Source organism: Oncorhynchus kisutch, linkage group LG25 (genome assembly GCF_002021735.2).
Source record: "Oncorhynchus kisutch isolate 150728-3 linkage group LG25, Okis_V2, whole genome shotgun sequence".
Classification (NCBI taxonomy): Eukaryota; Metazoa; Chordata; class Actinopteri; order Salmoniformes; family Salmonidae; genus Oncorhynchus; species Oncorhynchus kisutch.
Window position 1 is genome coordinate 5,741,609 of NC_034198.2, and position 19,429 is coordinate 5,761,037.

Here is a 19,429-nt window from a genome sequence, read left to right on the forward strand (position 1 = left end):
ATTTTTTAAATGTTTTTAACCTTTATTTAACTAGGCAAGTCAGTTAAGAACAAATTATTATTTTCAATGACAGCCTAGGAACCATGGGTTAACTGCCTTGTTCAGGGGCAAAATGACAGATTTTTACCTTGTCAGCTCAGGGATTCGATCTTGCAACCTTTTGGTTACTAGTCCAATGCTCTAACCACTAGGCTACCTGCCCGATTGATACAAGACGTGCAGGTTTTTTTTCCAGCCTAGCACAAACATTTCTGGTTTCTCACTGCCATCTTTCAGTTAAAACTCCATCTGAACCCTACTGATGGTCAGTCTGAGGAGACCCTGGAGCAGATCCCAGGAATGTACAACGGAAAGTGTGAGTACTCTCTTCTAAGTTAGTGTTATTCATGATTAATTCCTCATTTTAAACACAGGACTGTATTTTGCTCTCTGTAAAATGTCGCTAGCTCAGCTTGTTTCACACGGACTCTCTAAGATCTCTCTCTCCTTCTCTCCCCCCTCCCCATCTTCAGGCCTTAGGATAGAGTTGAGCATGACGTGGGGAGACTCCCACTACCTGGGACTGACAGGGTTAGAGGTGGTGGGGAAGGAGGGGGACAGCCTGCATCTGGACCTGACCATGGTGGATGCCTCGCCACGGGACCTCAACGACCTGCCTGAGTACAACCAGGAAGCACGCACCCTCGATAAGTCAGTACTGTGTGTGTGTGTCTGTGTGTGTGCATGCGTGTCTCTGACCTCACACTGCTGACAATGTAGATGGATCTAACTGCGTAACTTCTGACCACAGAATGTACAGGTAAGTGAGGAAATAATGGAAACACTTGAGTAGATAAGGGATAAAGTGTATTAAAATTAATCATAATTAGGGTCATGTATAAAAATGCTGGGCCGGCCATTATTTTGGCTATACCCGCATAGGATGACAATGTCCCCATCCAACAGGGCACGAGTGGTCATTGAATGAAAGTCACCAGATCTTAACCCAATTGAACACTTGTGGGAGATTCTGGAGCGGCACCTGAGACAGTGTTTTCCACCAACAAAACACCAAATGATGGAATTTCTCTTGGAAGAATGGTGTCGCATCCCTCTAATTGTTTTGTTTATTAGGATCACCATTAGCTACACATTTTGTTACATTACAGCCTTATTCTAAAAAATAAAATAAAAATGCTCATCAATCTACACACAATACCTCAAAAAACAGAAAACGTATTTACATAAGTATTCAGACCCTTTGCTATGAGACTAGAAATTGAGCTCAGGTGCATCCTGTTTCCATTGAACATCCTTGAGATGTTTCTACAACTTGATTGGAGTCCACCTGTGGTAAATTCAATTGATTGGACATGATTTGGAAAGACACACACTTGTCAGTAAAAGACACATGACAGCCCAAAGACTCTCAAACTATGAGAAGCAAGATTCTCTGGTCTGATGAAACCAAGATTGAACTCTTTGGCCTGAATGCCAAGCATCATATCTGGAGAAAACCTGGCACCATCCCTACGGTGAAGCATGGTTATGGCAGCATCATGCTGTGGGGATGTTTTTCAGCGGCAGGGACTGGAGGACTAGTCAGGATCGAGGGAAAGATGAACAGAGCGAAGTTCCTTGATGAAAACCTGCTCCAGAGCAGAGCGCTCAGGACCTCAGACTGGGGCGATGGTTCACCTTCCAACAGGACAATGACCCCAAGCACACAGCCAAGACCAAGCAGGACTGGCTTCGGGACAAGTCTCTGAATGTCCTTGAGTGGCCCAGCCCGAGCCCTGACTTGAACCCAATCGAACATCTCAGGAGAGACCTGAAAATAGCTGTGCAGCAACACTCCCCATCCAACCTGACAGAGCTTGAGAGGATCTGCAGAGAAGAATGGTAGAAACTCCCCAAATACAGGTGTGCCAAGCTTGTAGCGTCATACCCAAGAAGATTTGAGGCTGTAATTGCAGCCAAAGGTGCTTCAAGAAAGTACTATTTTATACATTTGCAAAAAAATGTTTTTAACGTTTTTATCATTATGGGCTAATGTGTGTAGATTGAGGGGGGAAAATGAATGAATCAATTTTAGAATAAGGCTGTAACGTAACAAAATGTGAATAAAGTCAAGGGGTCTGAATACTTTTCCAAATGAACTGTATAGCAGTGCTCATCTACCCACCTGTGATAGGCAGTGCACATCTGACTGTCAGATAGTAGGTTGGTAGGCTGCAGTCTCAGTGTGATGTGAGCACTAGCCCAGTCCCACAAGGGTGCTCAATCACCCTCCTATGGTAGGCAGTGCACATCTTAGAAAGTCAGAGAAACAGTTGTGTGGCTGGTGGGCTGCAGCCTTGGTCTTCTCCACATTCAATTATAGCTGTAGATTTGTGTTCCTTTTTCATATCTTTTTCATTATTCATTTTGAATTTTTCGATTTTTAACTTTTGGGGTTCATCTAAGCCAAATGTACCCTCATTTTAGCACACAAAATATGTGAATCATCATTTCCCATCAAAACTTCCCCTCTCCCCTTTCCTAGTCTCTGAACTAAAGTTCCTCCCTCCATTTTGAAATGCCAGACTGGAGGAGGCCCCTGCCCTCCCCTGGACCCTCTCCCCAGGCCCCTCACCGGTCCAGACCGATGAGCAAGTGGCTCCTCTCCTCCTGGCTTTCGTTTTTTTTGGTTGGCAAACAGCTGGAAGAAATAGTGCTGCTCCGTGCTCATCTGGAGCATATTGCCACGCATCAGGTTGATGATAGACAGGCAGCTCTCCCAGAAGATGTCCCTGGAGCTCTCCACCAGGAAGGGTCTCAGTGGGTAGGAGTTCTCGTTGCCCATGTAGGAGCAGGTCAGGTAGAGGCAGGTGATCACCATGGCCTGCAGCTGGTGCTCGGTGGCTGCTTCGGAGGAGACCACCTTGCGGCACAGCATGTAGACAAACACCACATTGGCTGGGGTGAGGATGCTCTGGTTCCCCCAGCCGTGGTTGAGCAGGAAGCGGTCTACACTCTGCAGCCACAGCCCTGGGTCGTTGGGGGACAGATTCTGGAGTCGGTAGCAGTGCCGACACAGGAACTCACCCAGTGCAGCAGTTCACCAGTTGAGGCCTAGACTATCACCCTCTTGGGCATGTCGGTGGCCACGTTGGAGTTGGCAAAGAAGTTTTCTGAGCTCTTGGTGAGGTCTGGGGTACTCTGGTCCTGGGTGGACAGGTTGGTGCAGGACTGAGACTTCTCCAAGTGTTTGTTGTTGATGTGGGTCACGCTGTTCTCATTGTTCCCATTGGGCTGCACCTTCTTGGAACCCTTCTTCCGCTTCATGTTGATGATTGAGCAGCGCTTCAGGTTCTTGCCTTTGGCGTTCCTGCTGTTCTGAAAAGCCGTGTCACGGCCCATCTCCGGCCTCCCTGATAGCTGGGTGAGAGAGACTGGACATTTCTCACGGTGACTGGGTAGCAATCAGGAATTGGATCATGAGACAGTATGAGCAGACTAAGATAATAAAGGACCATGTCACACTTCATAACGTTATCAAGTGATTTAAGAAGGGATGTCAACGTAACTTGTAGCGACGTAAGAAGCTACATTCAGTTTTCCATCAAAATAATAATGATTGTAAGCTAACGTGACGTAATAAAGGAATTTACATATGTCGCAAGATAAACGATCATTTGCCGTTTTTCAAATCGACAGATCATTTTCCATCAATGGATGTCGATTTAGCTTGTTTGACTCCTATCTTTTTGTAAATAAATCCCATGTGCGCATGTGCATAGCTGTAGATAAATCCAACAGGAGAGTTTGAGTAATGAAAGTTGGACAGAGGAGCTCAATCTCCGAGCAAGTCACACTTGGACCAACTTCAAAAAAACAAATGTTATTTTCTGGCAGTAGTCCTTATTCTGTGCCAGATGTTATTAAGTATCAAAACCAGACCACCATTTTCTTGTTTTTTTAATTTATGGATAGCCATGGGCACGCTCCAACACTCAGACATAATTTACAAATGAAGCATGTGTTTAGTGAGTCCGATAGATCAGAGGCAGTAGGGATGACCAGGGATGTTTTTTCATAAGTGTGTTAATTAGACCATTTTCCTGTCCTGCTAAGCATTCAAAATGTAATGAGTAGTTTTGGGTGGCAGGGAAAATGTATGGAGTTAAAAAGTACCTAATTTTCTTTAGGAATGTAGTGAAGTAAAAGTTGTCAAAAATTTAAATGGTAAAGTACAGATACCCCCAAAAACCTAATGAAGTAGTATTTTACACCACTAGACCCAAGGAGCCAAATGTTTCACCGGAAGTATACACCTGAAGCATCCGGTTGGAATTTCCACTAGTCGACTCCTGGGATTTCTCATTGTTGCAGTTCAACTAGGAAGACTACATTTGTGTTCTAGAGGACTGGCATGAGCATAATGCTGCCCATTTGCCTATAAAAAGGCCTATTTTGTTTGAATATAGGTGGTGTTGTGTAAGAACTAGAATATTTCAATGATATTTCTGCTGTGTGCAGCCTTGATGGATCCCATGGGATGATGCGGTGCACTCTACGCTGATGAACCTATTCTTTGCCATGTTATAGCCCTATTCAGACGGGTATTACTAGAGACGCTGGTTTTGTCATTATTATCCAAGCATGTGCATTATTCCAGAGGATGATTCACACAGGATTTGTTTTTCTAAACTGCCCTGAAATTATTTAAATGTTTTATTGAATTGACTCTTGTGACGGAAGCCTGGAGGTTTTTATTGAATTGACTCTTGTGACGGAAGCCTGGAGGTTTTTATTGAATTGACTCTTGTGACGGAAGCCTGGAGGTTTTTATTGAATTGACTCTTGTGACGGAAGCCTGGAGGTTTTTATTGTAGGCGTGAAGTTATTTCAATGTCATATCTAGACGATAATAGACTACACTGATAACTCGTGCTTGGCTGCCAAATGTATAGGTCTCCCCATAATATTTACATTGATGAAGTGTGATCCTAATCATTATTTTAGCGATCCATCCATGGTAGACGTCCTTCCTAATAACAATGCCCCACATCCTGCTGATTTGAGCTGCTGAACCGTATTTGCACTTGACTGTGTTTATGGATGAAAGGGAGAAAGTGAACTTGCCATTTCCAAAAAGTTTAGCAGGGATGCTACTTTGCAATTTATTGCCAAGAACAGGGCACTCCAACCCTGTTCGTGGAGAGCTACCATCCTGTAGGTTTTCACTCCAACCCTAATCTTTCAAAAGCTGGTTGATGAGCTGAATCAGATAAGTTACAACTGGGGTTGGAGCAGAAACCTACAGGACGGTTGGTAGCTCTCCAGGAACAGGGTTGGAGACCCGTGACCTAAGACATCAATAGCTAGCCAGGGTTTCATTAAATAAGCTATAAGGCCAAACGTTTTATTGCACAATAGGCCTAATTAAACAGATGCATTTGGCTATGTTCAACTTCAATTCACTGGCACTATGAATAATAGCTTAGCCATACTCATTGATAGCCTAATATGTAGCCTACTTTCATATATACATTTTGGGGGATTTACGAGGCATTGCTAGATTACCAAGATATAATCTATGTGCACGGTTCTGACTCTCTCTCTCTCGCCTGCTCCCCTTTCTCTGTATCACTCTGTGTGCAACAATAGTGTTAAACATCATTTTTGAATGACTACCTCATCTCTGTACCCCACACATACAATTATCTGTCATGTCCCTCAGTCAAACAAATGAATTTAAAACACATAGACCAGGGTGATTTTACAATGCCTCGCAAAGAAGGGCACCTATTGGTAGATACAGTGGGGCAAAAAAGTATTTAGTCAGCCACCAATTGTGCAAGTTCTCCCACTTAAAAAGATGAGAGGCCTGTAATTTTCATCATAGGTACATACAACTATGACAGACAAAATTAGGAAAATCATCTAGAAAATCACATTGTAGGATTTTTAATGAATTTATTTGCAAATTATGGTGGAAAATAAGTATTTGGTCAATAACAAAAGTTTATCTCAATACTTTGTTATATACCCTTTGTTGGCAATAAGAGGTCAAATGTTTTCTGTAAGTCTTCACAAGGTTTTCACACACTGTTGCTGGTGTTTGGGCCCATTCCTCCATGCAGATCTCCATGCAGTGATGTTTTGGGTCTGTTTCTGGGCAACACGGACTTTCAATTCCCTCCAAAGATTTTCTATGGGGTTGAGATCTGGAGACTGGCTAGGTCACTCAAGGACCTTGAAATGCTTCTTACGAAGCCACTCCTTCGTTGCCCGGGTGGTGTGTTTGCGATCATTGTCATGCTGAAAGACCCAGCCACGTTTCATCTTCAATGCCCTTGCTGATGGAAGGAGGTTTTCACTCAAAATCTCAAGATACATGGCCCCATTTATTCTTTCCTTTACACGGATCAGTCGTCCTGGTCCCTTTGCAGAAAAACAGCCCCAAAGCATGATGTTTCCACCCCCATGCTTCACAGTAGGTATGGTGTTCTTTGGATGCAACTCAGCATTCTTTGTCCTCCAAACATGACGAGTTGAGTTTTTACCAAAAAGTTATATTTTGGTTTCATCTGACCATATGACATTCTCCTAATCTTCTTCTGGATCATCCAAATGCTCTCTAGCAAACTTCAGATGGGCCTGGACATGTACTGGCTTAAGCAGGGGGACACATCTGGCACTGCAGGATGAGTCCCTGGCGGCGTAGTGTGTTACTGATGGTAGGCTTTGTTACTTTGGTCCCAGCTCTCTGCAGGTCATTCACTAGGTCCCCCCGTGTGGTTCTGGGATTTTTGCTCACCGTTCTTGTGATCATTTTGACCCCACGGGGTGAGATCTTGCGTGGAGCCCCAGATCGAGGGAGATTATCAGTGGTCTTGTATGTCTTCCATTTCCTAATAATTGCTCCCACAGTTGATTTCTTCAAACCAAGCTGCTTACTTATTGCAGCCTGGTGCAGGTCTACAATTTTGTTTCTGGTGTCCTTTGACAGCTCTTTGGTCTTGGCCATAGTGGAGTTTGGAGTGTGACTGTTTGAGGTTGTGGACAGGTGTCTTTTATACTGATAACAAGTTCAGACAGGTGCCATTTAATACAGGTAACGAGTGGAGGACAGAGGAGCCTCTTAAAGAAGTTACAGGTCTGTGAGAGCCAGAAATCGTGCTTGTTTGTAGGTGACCAAATACTTATTTTCCATCATAATTTGCAAATAAATTCATAAAAAATCCTACAATGTGATTTTCTGGATTTTTTTTCTCATTTTGTCTGTCATAGTTGAAGTGTACCTATGATGAAAATTACAGGCCTCTCTCATCTTTTTAAGTGGGAGAACTTGCACAATTGGTGGCTGACTAAAGACTTTTTTGCCCCACTGTATGTAAAAATAAACTGACATTGAATATCCCTTTGAGCATGGTGAAGTTATACATTTCTTATTTAATGGTGTATCAATACACCCAGTCACTACAAAGATACAGGCACCCTTCCTAACTCAGTTGCCGGAGAGGAACAGAACCACTTTGGGATTTCACCATGAGGCCAATGACGATTTAAAACAGTTACAGAGTTTAATGGCTGTGATAGGAGAAAACTGAGGATGGATCAACAACATTGTATTCTGTGCTTACAACTTTGTGCCAACAGTTTGGGGAAAGCCCTTTCCTGTTTTCAGCACGACAATGCCCCCGTACAAAGCGAGGTTCATGCAGAAATGGTTTGTCGAGATCGGTGTGGAAGAACTTGACTGGCCTGCACAGAGCCCTAACCTCAACCCCATCGAACACCTTTGGGATGAATTGGAACACCAACTGCAAGCCAGGCCTAATCGCCCAACATCAGTGCCCGACCTTACTAATGCTCTTGTGGCTGAATGGAAACAAGTCCCTGCACCATCAAGTGGAAAGCATTCCCAGAAGAGTGGAGGCTGTCATAGCAGCAACGGGGGGACCAACTCCATATTAATGCTCATGAATTTGAAATAAGCTGTTCATTTTTGGCCATGTAGTGTAAATCTTGTTCTTGGAATTAGAGGTCAACCGATTATGATTTTTCAACGCCGATACCGATTATTGGAGGACCAAAAAACCCGGGTGCCGATTAATCGGACATTTTTTAAAATGTGTATTTATTATTATATTTTACATTTTTTATTTTTGTATATATATTTGTAATAATGGCAATTACAACCATACTGAATGAACACTTTTATTTTAACTTAATATAATAATAAAATCAATTTAGTCTCAAAGAAATAATGAAACATGTTCAATTTGGTTTAAATAATGCTAAAACACAGTGTTGGAGAAGAAAGTAAAAGTGCAATATGTGCCATGTAAAAAAGCTAATGTTTATGTTCCTTGCTCAGAACATATGAAAGCTGGTGGTTCCTTTTAACATGAGTCTTCAATATTCCCAGTTAAGGAGTTTAAGGTTGTAGTTATTATAGGAATTATAGGACTATTTCTCTGTCTACCATTTGTATTTAATATACCTTTGACTATTGGATGTTCTTATAGGCACTATAGTATTGCCAGCCTAATCTCGGGAGTTGATAGGCTTGAAGTCATAAACAGCGCTGTGCTTCAAACATTGCGAAGAGCTGCTGGCAAACACAGGAAAGTGTTGTTTGACTGAATGCTTACCAGCCTGCTGCTGGCTACCACCGCTCAGTCAGATTGCTCTATCAATTATCAAATCATAGACTTAATTATAATGTTATAAACACACAGAAATATGAACATTATGTAATTTAATATGGTCGAATCCAGAAATATGAACATTATGTAATTTAATATGGTCGAATCCAGAAACTATCATTTCGAAAACAAAACATTTATTCTTTCAGTGAAATACGGAACCATTCCGTATTTTATCTAACGAGGTGGCATCCCTAAGTCTAAATATTGCTGTTACTTTGCACAACCTTCAATGTTATGTCATAATTATGTATAATTCTGGCAAATTAATTACGGTCTTTGTTAGGAAGAAATGGTCTTCACACAGTTCGCAACGAGCCAGGCGGCCCAAACTGCTGCATATACCCTGACTCTGCTTGCACAGAACACAAGAGAAGTGACACAATTTCCCTAGTTAATATTGCCTGCTAACATGAATTTCTTTTAACTAAACATGAAGGTTTAAAAATATATACTTGTGTATTGATTTTAAGAAAGGCATTGATGTTTATGGTTAGGTACATTGGTGCAACTACAGTGTTTGTTTTGCGAATGCGCTTGTTAAATCATCACCCGTTTGGCGAAGTAGGCTGTGATTCGATGATAAATTAGGCACCGCATTGATTATATACAATGCAGGACAAGCTAGTTAAACTAGTAATATCATCAACCATGTGTAGTTAACTAGTGATTATGTTAAGATCGATTGTTTTTTATAAGATAAGTTTAATGCTAGCTAGCAACTTACCATGGCTCCTTGCTGCATTCGCTTAACAGGTAGTTAGCCAGCCACGCAGTCTCCTCGTGCAGTGCAATGTAATCGGCCATGCCGATTAATCGGTCGACTTCTACTTGGAACCATGGGGTCTATGGACTTGGGCTGCAGTGGCAGCGTGTCAGTGAGCATAACCAAGTTAAAGAAGGTTATGGTTCCCTATATAGGTCTCTGACAGTTCAGGCCTCATGAGGCTCTGACAATTCAGTCTTCTCAGATAAGTATTAGGGGAAAGGTGGCTTCTGTAACCCCTTTTTGGAGCCGGTTAATACCTGTGTGCTTGGACTGCCGTGTGCCTGCTATTTTGGTACCCTCTAAGCTGGCTTAGGGCGTGATTGTATGTCCCCATAGTATGTTATACTGAGTGACCGACTAAATGGGAACGTACAGTTATGAATAACTACTGTTCCCTGAAGGAAGGAACGAGGTGTAAAATATTTTTGCCCTGCATCGTGGGGTTTTGGGCTTGCTGAAGAGCGGTACTGAATTGAGGAAATTAATGCAAGCCCCGGTATTATAGCAAGGAAGGCGGGGTCTCCGAGGGCTGGCTCTGCATCCATTGACCCGTTGGGCGTGATTTCAGTTCTTACGGTGAGGTGAATGTGATTGGTGTTGACTCTCCCCGTAATATTTTTCTACCTTATTCCCTCCTTCAGGGAACAGTAGTTATATTCATAACTGTAAGTTTTAATTTCCAACATATTCCTGAATCAGTGAGGTGTCTCTCTCTCCTCTGTCTAGACTCATTGATGGCCACAACATCACCACTGAGGACCAGCACATGTGGCTGATTCCATTCTCCTGTGGCCAGCACCACACCCTGACGGTGAACTTTGACAAGGCCCAGACGGTGGCTGGCCTCCGCATCTGGAACTACAACAAGACCCCAGAGGACTCCTACAGGGGGGTGAGAGAGAGTCACTGGGACTGGCTTTAGTAGCCTGGTGGAAGTGTCAATTCAAAATGAAATATCTGGGCCCTGTAGGTTGCTTTTGCATTTGTGAGTCTTGTCATTAAAGGTGCAGTGCATTGTAGTTGTACAAATATATACGCAATTACTATACATATATGGAATTACTATACATTCACATTCTGCCATAGATCCTTAAAGATATTTAAATATTGACTGATAAAAAAAAATTGTTACGGGGTGAATCCCTATTCCTTACGAAAACACATTTGTTAAGATAACCATTTCTTATTAACCCTATTCATGTGTGCTCCAGGTGAAGGTGATCCATGTGTCTCTGGACAATACGCTCATCTCTCCAGCAGAGGGCTTCCTCATCAGGAAGGGACCAGGGAACTGTCACTTTGACTTTGCTCAGGAGATCCTCTTCATCGACTTTCTCCAGACCCCCACCACTGGCCTGGTCAACAGCAAGAGTACTGGAGAGGACTCGGCCTACACACTCAAGTGACTACTTACTTGTAGGCTAGTCTGGTCCCATATCAGTTTTGGGATGTCTTACTAATGACCATACGAGTTGGCAAGATGGGACAAACACATCTGGGAGCAGGCTAATTGTTTTAGCCTCTCATAAAATAGCATTCTGGCTATTATCTCCACTGTGCCAAACACCTAGTCATGTATCAAATGAATGATTCATACAATAATTCATATGCTCTACTACTGTAATGCAATACAATATGGATGTCATTTTAAGGTTTGTGTCTTCGATGGTTTTCAGGGCTGGCTCCAGAAGACAGGAGCAAGCCAGCATGGACTACGAGGCCCCCATCATGCCTTGTGGATGTATCCTTCCTCCTGCTGCACACAAGACATAGTCCCACAGAATATTGTCCCCAACTACATTCAGCCATTGGATTATTTTTTCTTAACCGGATGGTCGGGAGTCCAGAACATAATTATAAATAATTTGTACACAAGAAGCCTAAACAGATATAGTATTTGACAAAAACATATCAAACCCTGATTACATTGGGCTAAGATCACATATTTCTCTCTATTTATGCATGAGAATACTTTAATTTAGAATATTTTCTAAATGAAAATCACTTTCAGCTGATTTACTGGTGATTGTATAGTCTTTTATGTCCAACAACAAAAATGTTATACACATTTTTACAAATCTTGAGAAATCACAGATTTGGCCCGCTGCTTTTACTGACATACATAGACATACAGAAATTCTGCGACCAGTGCATCAAATTTACAAACAAAATATTTCACCTTTTAGTAGATAGAATTGACAATATACAGTATATATGTTGCCTTTCATAAAAGACATACTGTACATATTCAATGTCATTACAACCAGTTTTGCCTGCTTGTGATACTGTGATCACTAAATGACTTGACTGTAAAAGTCCTAAGTGTGTACACGGCTCCACGTCTCTTCCTTAACCCTTGACCCACCAGTCATCTTCCAGCTGCAGCTGCTGACCACCTGGGGTGACCCCTACTACATTGGCATGAACGGCCTGGAGATCTATGACCAAAACGACAAGAAGATACCCCTCAGTGACAACAGTATCCTACCTACAATGTTAACACCACAAACACATACACACACTGAGAACTGCTGCAATCTACACTTACACCCAGTGTCTCACTTGACCTGACTGGCTGAGCTAGCTAGTGTGAGACTTCAAGTCTGGCCTAAGACTGGTCATAAACCCTGGTCCTAGAAATCCACAGGGTGTACCGGCTTTAGTTTTAGCCAAGCATTAAAACACCATATTCAGTCAATCAAGGTTGTGATGATTAGTTGAATCAGGTGTCTTTAGTGCTGGTGTGGAATGAAAGCCTGCTCTCCCTGTACCGGTTGTCAATATCTGGCCAAGTTGCAAAGTCGGAAGCACCACCTAGTTCTACAATCTCTTCTTCTAATCTGTTTTTAAACCTAACCTTAACCACACTAGTTTTTTTTAAAGTATTTTAATGGAATTTCGATATAGCCAATTTTGTAGCTTGTTCATATAGTGGGAATCTCATGTACCATCCCTGGACCAAGTTTGGTGAACTCCCAAACTATAAATGTACCCTGAAATAGTAAAAGGGTGGCTTCCAGTAGAGGAAATGGAAATGGCAGGAGTAAGGACACAGTAGTCAACACAGTTTGGCTGAATCCATTCTTTAAACAATGCTTCTAGATGTCGCTGCGTTCCCAGACAGTGTGAATGTCCTGGACAGTGTGAACGGTGACGTGAGGACTCCAGATAAGCTGGTAGATGGAGTGAACAACTCTCATGATGGCATACACATGTGGCTAGCACCGGTACTCCCCGGACTGGTGAATCGCGTGTATCTCATATTTGACCAGCCAGTGACCGTGTCCATGATCAAACTGTGGAACTACTCCAAGACACCACAGAGGGGGGTAAAGGAGTTTGGGGTAAGTCAGTCTTCTTTTCTCTCTCCTCAGCACAGTAACACAGACCATATTCATCAGAGAGACCCAGATCTTAGGACTTGGGAGCAAAGCAGAATAAGGATAATTTCAGACTATAATGGTCTAATAAAGTACTATTATTAGGAATTCTTCCCTAGAGTTTTATTTCACCTTTATTTACACAGGTAATTCAATTAAGAAGAAAAAATCTTATTTACAATGACGACCTGTCAAACATCAATAAAGAACAATTATATTATAGATTATAAATACACACATCTATACATATCTACAGTGCATTCGGAAAGTATTCAGACCCCTTGACTTTCCACATTTTGTTACGTTACAGCCTTATTCTAAAATAGATTTTTTATTTTTTAAGTCCTCATCAGTCTACACACACAACCCCATAATGAAAATGTTTACAAATGTATCAAAATAATTCAACAGAAATAGCTTATTTACACAATAATACACCATTCAGACCCTTTTCTATGAGACTTGAAATTAAGCTCATATGCATCCTTGAGATGCTTCTACAACTTGATTGGAGTCCACCTGTTATAAATTCAATTGATTGGACATGCTTTAGCAAGGCACACACCTGTCTATATAAGGTCCTGCAGTTGACAGTGAATGTCAGAGCAAAAACCAAGCCACGAGGTCGAAGGAATTGTCCGTAGAGCTCAGAGACAGGATTTTTTCTAGGCACAGATCTGTGGAAGGGTACCAAAATATTTCCGGCCAAACTCAGCAATCGGGGGAGAAGGGCCTTGGTCAGGGAGGTGACAAAGAACCCGATAGTCACTCTGACAGAGCTCCAGAGTTCCTCTGTGGAGATGGGAGACATTTGCTGACGTACAACCATCTCTGCAGCACTCCACCAATCAGGCCTTTATGGTAGTGGCCAGACGGAAGCCACTCGTCAGCTAAAGGCACATGAAATCGCACTTGGAGTTTGCCAAAAGGCACCTAAAGACTCTAAGACCATGAGAAACAAGATTCTCTGGTCTGTTGAAACCAAGTTGAACTCTTTGTTCTGAATGCCAAGCGTCACGTCTGGAGGAAACCTGGCACCATCCCTATGATGAAGTGTGGTGGTGGCAGGATCATGCTGTGGGGATGTTTTTCAGCGGCAGGGACTGGGAGACTAGTCAGCATCGAGGGAAAGATGAACGTCGCAAAGTACAGAAAGATCCTTGATGAAAACCTGCTCCAGAGTGTTTAGGACCTGACTGGGGTGAAGGTTCACCTTCCAACAGGAAAATGACCATAAGCACACAGCCAAGACGACGCAGAAGTGGCTTCGGGACATGTCTCTGAATGTCCTTGAGTGGCTCAGCCAGAGCCCAGACTTGAACCCGATCTAACATCTCTGGAGAGACCTGAAAATAGCTATGCAGTGACGCTCATCCAACCTGACAGAGCTTGAGAGGATCTGCAGAGTAGAATAGGAGAAACTCCCCAAATACATGTGTGCCAACCAAGCAAAAAAAAATGTTTTACCCAAAAGCATGGTCTCCCAACCAGGACCAACCCTGCTTAGCTTCAGAAGCAAGCCAGCAGTGGGATGCAGGGTGGTAAGAAGACTCGAGGCTATAATCCATTCCAAAGGTGCTTCAACAAAGTACTTAATAAAGGGTATGAATACTTATGTAAATGTGATATTTCAGTTTTGTATTTTTTATAAATTAGCAAAACGTTCTAATTTTTGGTATGTCATTATGGGGATTGTGTGTAGATTGATGAAAAAAAAACAATTTAATCAATTTTCTAATAAGGCAGTAACGTAACAAAATGTGGAAAAAGTCACGGGGTCTGAATATTTTCCAAATGCACTCTACATACACATCAATACATATCTACATATACACATCTATATACACATTGCTGTAAACAAGAGTCTGTTCTCTGTTAAACTTTCTGGGCTTAAATAAGGGGTAATAAATGAATGACTACAGTAAGCCTTCCTTGTGTAGCTGCTAGTAGATGACCTCCTGGTGTATAACGGCATCTTGGACAGTGTGAGCCAGGCGGCGCGGGGCATCCTGCCCACCTGTGACCCGGCGGTGCCCTACCACACCATTCTCTTCACCGACAACGCCCACATTGCCCACCGTGAAAGGAACACTGTCATCAGGTAACCCAGCATGGGATTGGCTGCTGCAGCCTGATATAAGCTAATTATTTCCCTGTCCATCGAAATTCACGCATGTGCGGATAGGTTTGGCTGCTTGTCCATCAACATGCACACATGCTTATTGGTTCTTCTGTCTAGCCGCTGTCAACATGAGAATGCAAAATCATTTACCATATCCACATGATGTGAGTTTTTTCAAATGGCAGGAGACCGTGGCTACCATAGTGGGACAAACTCTGTATTTTCAAGGACAGACGTTCCTATCAGTTATAACAGTGTGTAATTGGCACTGAAGTCTACCTCTTTGTGACTCGTGTTCAACGAAGATGTGCTCTCTCTACTCCAGCCCCCGCGGTAGCAGACATCGTGATCTGAAACCGTGAGTAACAGAGTCCCTCATTAGCCTTGTCAGTCAGTTATAAAAAGTTGTGTTCATGTTCCCAAGTCACCCCACCTCCAACCCACAGCTTGGCTTGTGATGCCATGTCCTTCTACAGTAGTTCCAAACAGACCTCCTAGTCCCTTGCCACTCATGTATCTTGTCTCTCCAACTTTCTGTAACTTCATTGTAAGACACAAGACTTGAACCTGTTCGCGTCAAGCTTTGTTGCCGTCAGTCAGTCCGTCCTTAGTTTTTGTGTTATCCGCAGCTCCCATGCTCCAGCCTTTCATATACCTGGCCAGATTATGCAGAGACTCAAGTGAAACTGGTGTGTTATCCCCCCCTTGTGGTGTTTTTCAGCAATTATGTGGAGGACCAAGATGTGAAGATGACCAATGAGAACGAGATAGTCCATCACCACAAGAAGAAACAAACAGCTGATCCAGGTAAGCAATTCAGCCAGAATGTCTTTGTTCAGTATATACTGTATACAAACATATCAAAGGCACAAACGTTTGAATTCCCCCCCTGCCTGCTGAAAACATTAAAAAAACTGAACATTTGAATTTCTGATGTTTTGTCTATTTTTGTGTGTGAAGCAGCCTTCATTTTTTGGACACTAATGAAACAAAACCATATTTGCTTTCTAATCTTGCAGCGCTTCGGCCTAAAACCTGCATGACAGACACTGGGAAGCTCGGGAAAAGGAGGTACTGACAGATGGACTGACAGGCAGATGATCGGACAGACTGACGTTGATGGAGTCCCCCTGGTCAAATGGAGGGAACAGAAAGGAAAGGATGACGGTTTACTGACAATCTGCACTATCCCACTCGGGGGGACTTTTAACACAAAGCCTTGACCAGCTGAAAATAACCATTTCCATTGCCCTCAATCAGTAATTACACTGTAGGGAAGTGTTGCCTAGTGACAGCCCTTGTGTGTAAGTTGGGTCTACTTTAGAAGAGCACAGAGCTTGTACAGAACACATTTTGTTTGTATCCATCTGGCCACAGGATCAGCCTTCCATTTTCTCATTGGCTTGGTTTTCTTGCCACTTGTTCTCTCTAGACTCCTACGTTTCATCAGATTAATAGTACCTGTGTAGTATTACTACATCACATAATACCTGTGTAGTACTACATCAGATGAAGAGTACCGTACCTGTGTAATACTATGTCAGTACTACATCACATGTATAGAACCTTTGTTGTTGCACCTGTTTTGATTGTCCTGTTCACAGTGTCAGGGTGAACCTATATAAGGCTGCTATGTCGGCCATCTTCGTGCCTAGTTCTATTACGGCTCCTATCTGTCGCTGCTTCTCGTGATGTTGTGCTGCATTCTCCTGCTGCCACTGATGCACAGATACTCAAATATGAATTCAGTGGCAACAAGTACACTCTTAGTAGATGGGATCTAGATCCTATATTTATAAATGAGTTGTATTCATGAAAAGCCTAGTGGGCTATAGATTTGATAGCCCCTAGCCTCTAGCCTAGTGGCATAACACATGGAAATGTAGTAATGCACCTGCAATCTGCACCAACACACATGAATGCTATGCAGTAAACCTGTTAAGGTTTTCTCATGTCTGTTTTATCTAGGTGCATTTGGTGGCAGATGGGGTTTTAATACAAAGGGTGGAGAATATGACTGCCTTTTCCATAAAGTAGAATCAAGCAGAATATTGGTCACATTGAAGCAATAGGTCTGATACAGTTGAGCCATGCAAGACCACTCCATTTGCCTAAAGGCCCAATGCAGATGTTTTCTATCAATTTTAAATCATTTCTAGGTAACAATTAATTACCTTACTGTAATAGAATTCCGTTAAAATGGGAAAAAGTCATTTTTTAGCAAATAACTATTTCTCAAGCAAGAATGTTCCTTGGACTGTATGGGAGTGGGTTGAGTAGGGAGGAGGAAACTGAAAACTAGCTGTTATTGGCAGAGTGGTTTGGAACTCTCTTTGTTATTGGTCTATTAAACAATTTACCGCATGGTGATATCACCATGGAAAGCCGAAAATCCCGCCCATGCAGACCTGCTGATTAGAAGGACCTATCAGGAAATAACACCGATCACATTTTTTCAGACTTTTACAGTGTTAGTTTCATCAACTGTTGTATAATATGATAGAAAACACAGGGGAAACAAATTGTGACTGCACTGGGCCTTTAACACAGAAACAGTACACTTGCTTCTTAGATGTATATTTTACAGCACTGAATATATTCATCTATAATATTTTGGATTAATGAATATATTGGTGAACATGTGTATATATACACACACACCCACAGTTATTAGAAAAACTTATTTGAAAAATAAGTGACCTTTTATTGAAGTTGTTTTATGTGAAAATATTTTTGGAGACCCATTTTGTTTTGCGAAAATTGTCAAATATAATTAACACCAAAAGTTTATTGGAGATATATTACCAATATATACATTGTTGTGTGAACATCATGTTGGCTTTTGGTTGAAAAACACCTAAGAATATGTAACCAGAAACAACTTAATATTTAACTTAATATATAGCCTATTTCTTACTTTATACCCTTGTACTGAATATGACAGAGGAGTTGCATTGTTTTTTTGAAATGCTGAAATGCTGTCAGTCTACAGGTATTCACACTGCACCTGAGTGATGATGGCTATTGCTTGATGTGTGACATTCTGTTTTGAAATATTTTATTTTTTAAATCTTGTTCAAATACATGTATATTTCATGTAGGTACATTTTAATATATTAAATAATTGAGAAACCAAGTGACAGAGTTGGTCTTGGTGTCATGATGTCAGACAATACAATTATTCTCTTTTGATAAGGAATGACTATGGTATTGAGTTATACTCTGCTCACATTCTAGAGATGCAGTACTTGGAGAAAAGGTGGTGGAGGACCAACCTGGATTTCTACAACTCATGCAAACATTGCCATGAAGATGAGTTCTTTGGAGATGAACTCAGATTTCCCTGGGAAAGTCCACTCCTCCCTCTGGTCTTCCCATTTCTGAATCTGGGGGCAAACACGTAAAATAAACATTTACTTGACAGACCATAGTAGTGCCTGAAGAAAAAAAGAAGAAAAATGTTGAAGTAGTTATAACAGACCAATTATCTTGCAGGATTTGAATTTGGAATATGTACAATTTCTAGTACTTTGTCAAATACTAATAACTCATTTCGTAATGGGTCAAACTAGGTCAATAATCTCTAAGAGAAATCTGATGTTTGAATATTAACTCTGCTGACTAAAGAGTTTGCCTTTGTATGGCCACGATGGTCTATTTGCTTGACTAAATAAGGCCAAAGTCATGTTTAGCCGAGAATACGGCAAATATTTCTCCACTAGTGCTTACGTACTGTATTGTACCAGCAATAGTTGAAAGTTGGTTGAAAACAACCTCCTCCTCCCCCCCCCCCCCCCCCCCCCCTCTAAATAATGATGTCTTTAACACTTTGAACCCAGTGACCCCTTTAAGAAAAAAATGAAATTCTTGAAATTCGTGTTATCAATACTTCAGAAATCCTTTCCAATTAGCTTCAGTATTTTTAGGAAATGTGGCACAGTGATTTGTAGATCCTCTTATACCAGTCACATGGGTCAGTGTCGACTCCTTGGATTTTTGCCGCCAATGATAATCTATAAATATAGCAACAATGGAGATGTTAGGGGAAAAAAGTGTAAATCTATGGAAAACAAATGTATGTAATACATCTTTAATATGCAATTAAATAAAAGTGAGAATAAAACATGTATTGCTTTTTCAATGTCCACACCATAATTGAACAAAACAGGTGTTTTTCAGTATAGATCAAGTAACAGCCTACACTTGTGCTTACTTTCACTGTCTATCTCCTTTCTCTGCTTTGCCTTTTTGACCGAAGCACATGTAAGTTACAAACAATCAATGCAATGGTAACAGACATATATTAAACGGGGCCTGCTAGGGCACCGTAATGTTAACTGCTAGATTACCGGTATTACCATGACTTTGATAGTCTCGAAAGTGGGAGGTTTTTATTTTGGGGGAAATGATCTGTGGCTAAATCTACCCAGTTTGCTTTCTTGGCTGTCATATGATTCTAAAAAATATATAATCTGGTTAC

The 19,429-nt window shown here is 41.7% G+C and overlaps 1 protein-coding gene and 1 pseudogene across 1 annotated transcript in view; one reads left to right on the forward strand and one right to left on the reverse strand.

Moving 5' to 3' along the window:
* The window catches only part of LOC109875686 (protein KIAA0556), a 33,352-nt gene extending 15,263 nt beyond the window's left edge, over positions 1-18,089 (forward strand). The window contains exons 15-25 of the mRNA XM_031804656.1: positions 277-355; positions 513-690; positions 10,174-10,339; positions 10,659-10,849; positions 11,124-11,188; positions 11,816-11,926; positions 12,550-12,791; positions 14,768-14,928; positions 15,275-15,307; positions 15,671-15,756; positions 15,969-18,089. Of these exons, the coding sequence (XP_031660516.1) occupies positions 277-355; positions 513-690; positions 10,174-10,339; positions 10,659-10,849; positions 11,124-11,188; positions 11,816-11,926; positions 12,550-12,791; positions 14,768-14,928; positions 15,275-15,307; positions 15,671-15,756; positions 15,969-16,027 (1,371 nt within the window). The 3' untranslated portion in view covers positions 16,028-18,089. The remainder of the gene's footprint in view (positions 1-276; positions 356-512; positions 691-10,173; positions 10,340-10,658; positions 10,850-11,123; positions 11,189-11,815; positions 11,927-12,549; positions 12,792-14,767; positions 14,929-15,274; positions 15,308-15,670; positions 15,757-15,968) is intronic.
* LOC109875681 (cyclin-dependent kinase 5 activator 1-like) lies at positions 2,611-3,381 on the reverse strand (annotated as a pseudogene).
* Positions 18,090-19,429: the final 1,340 nt, after the last annotated feature.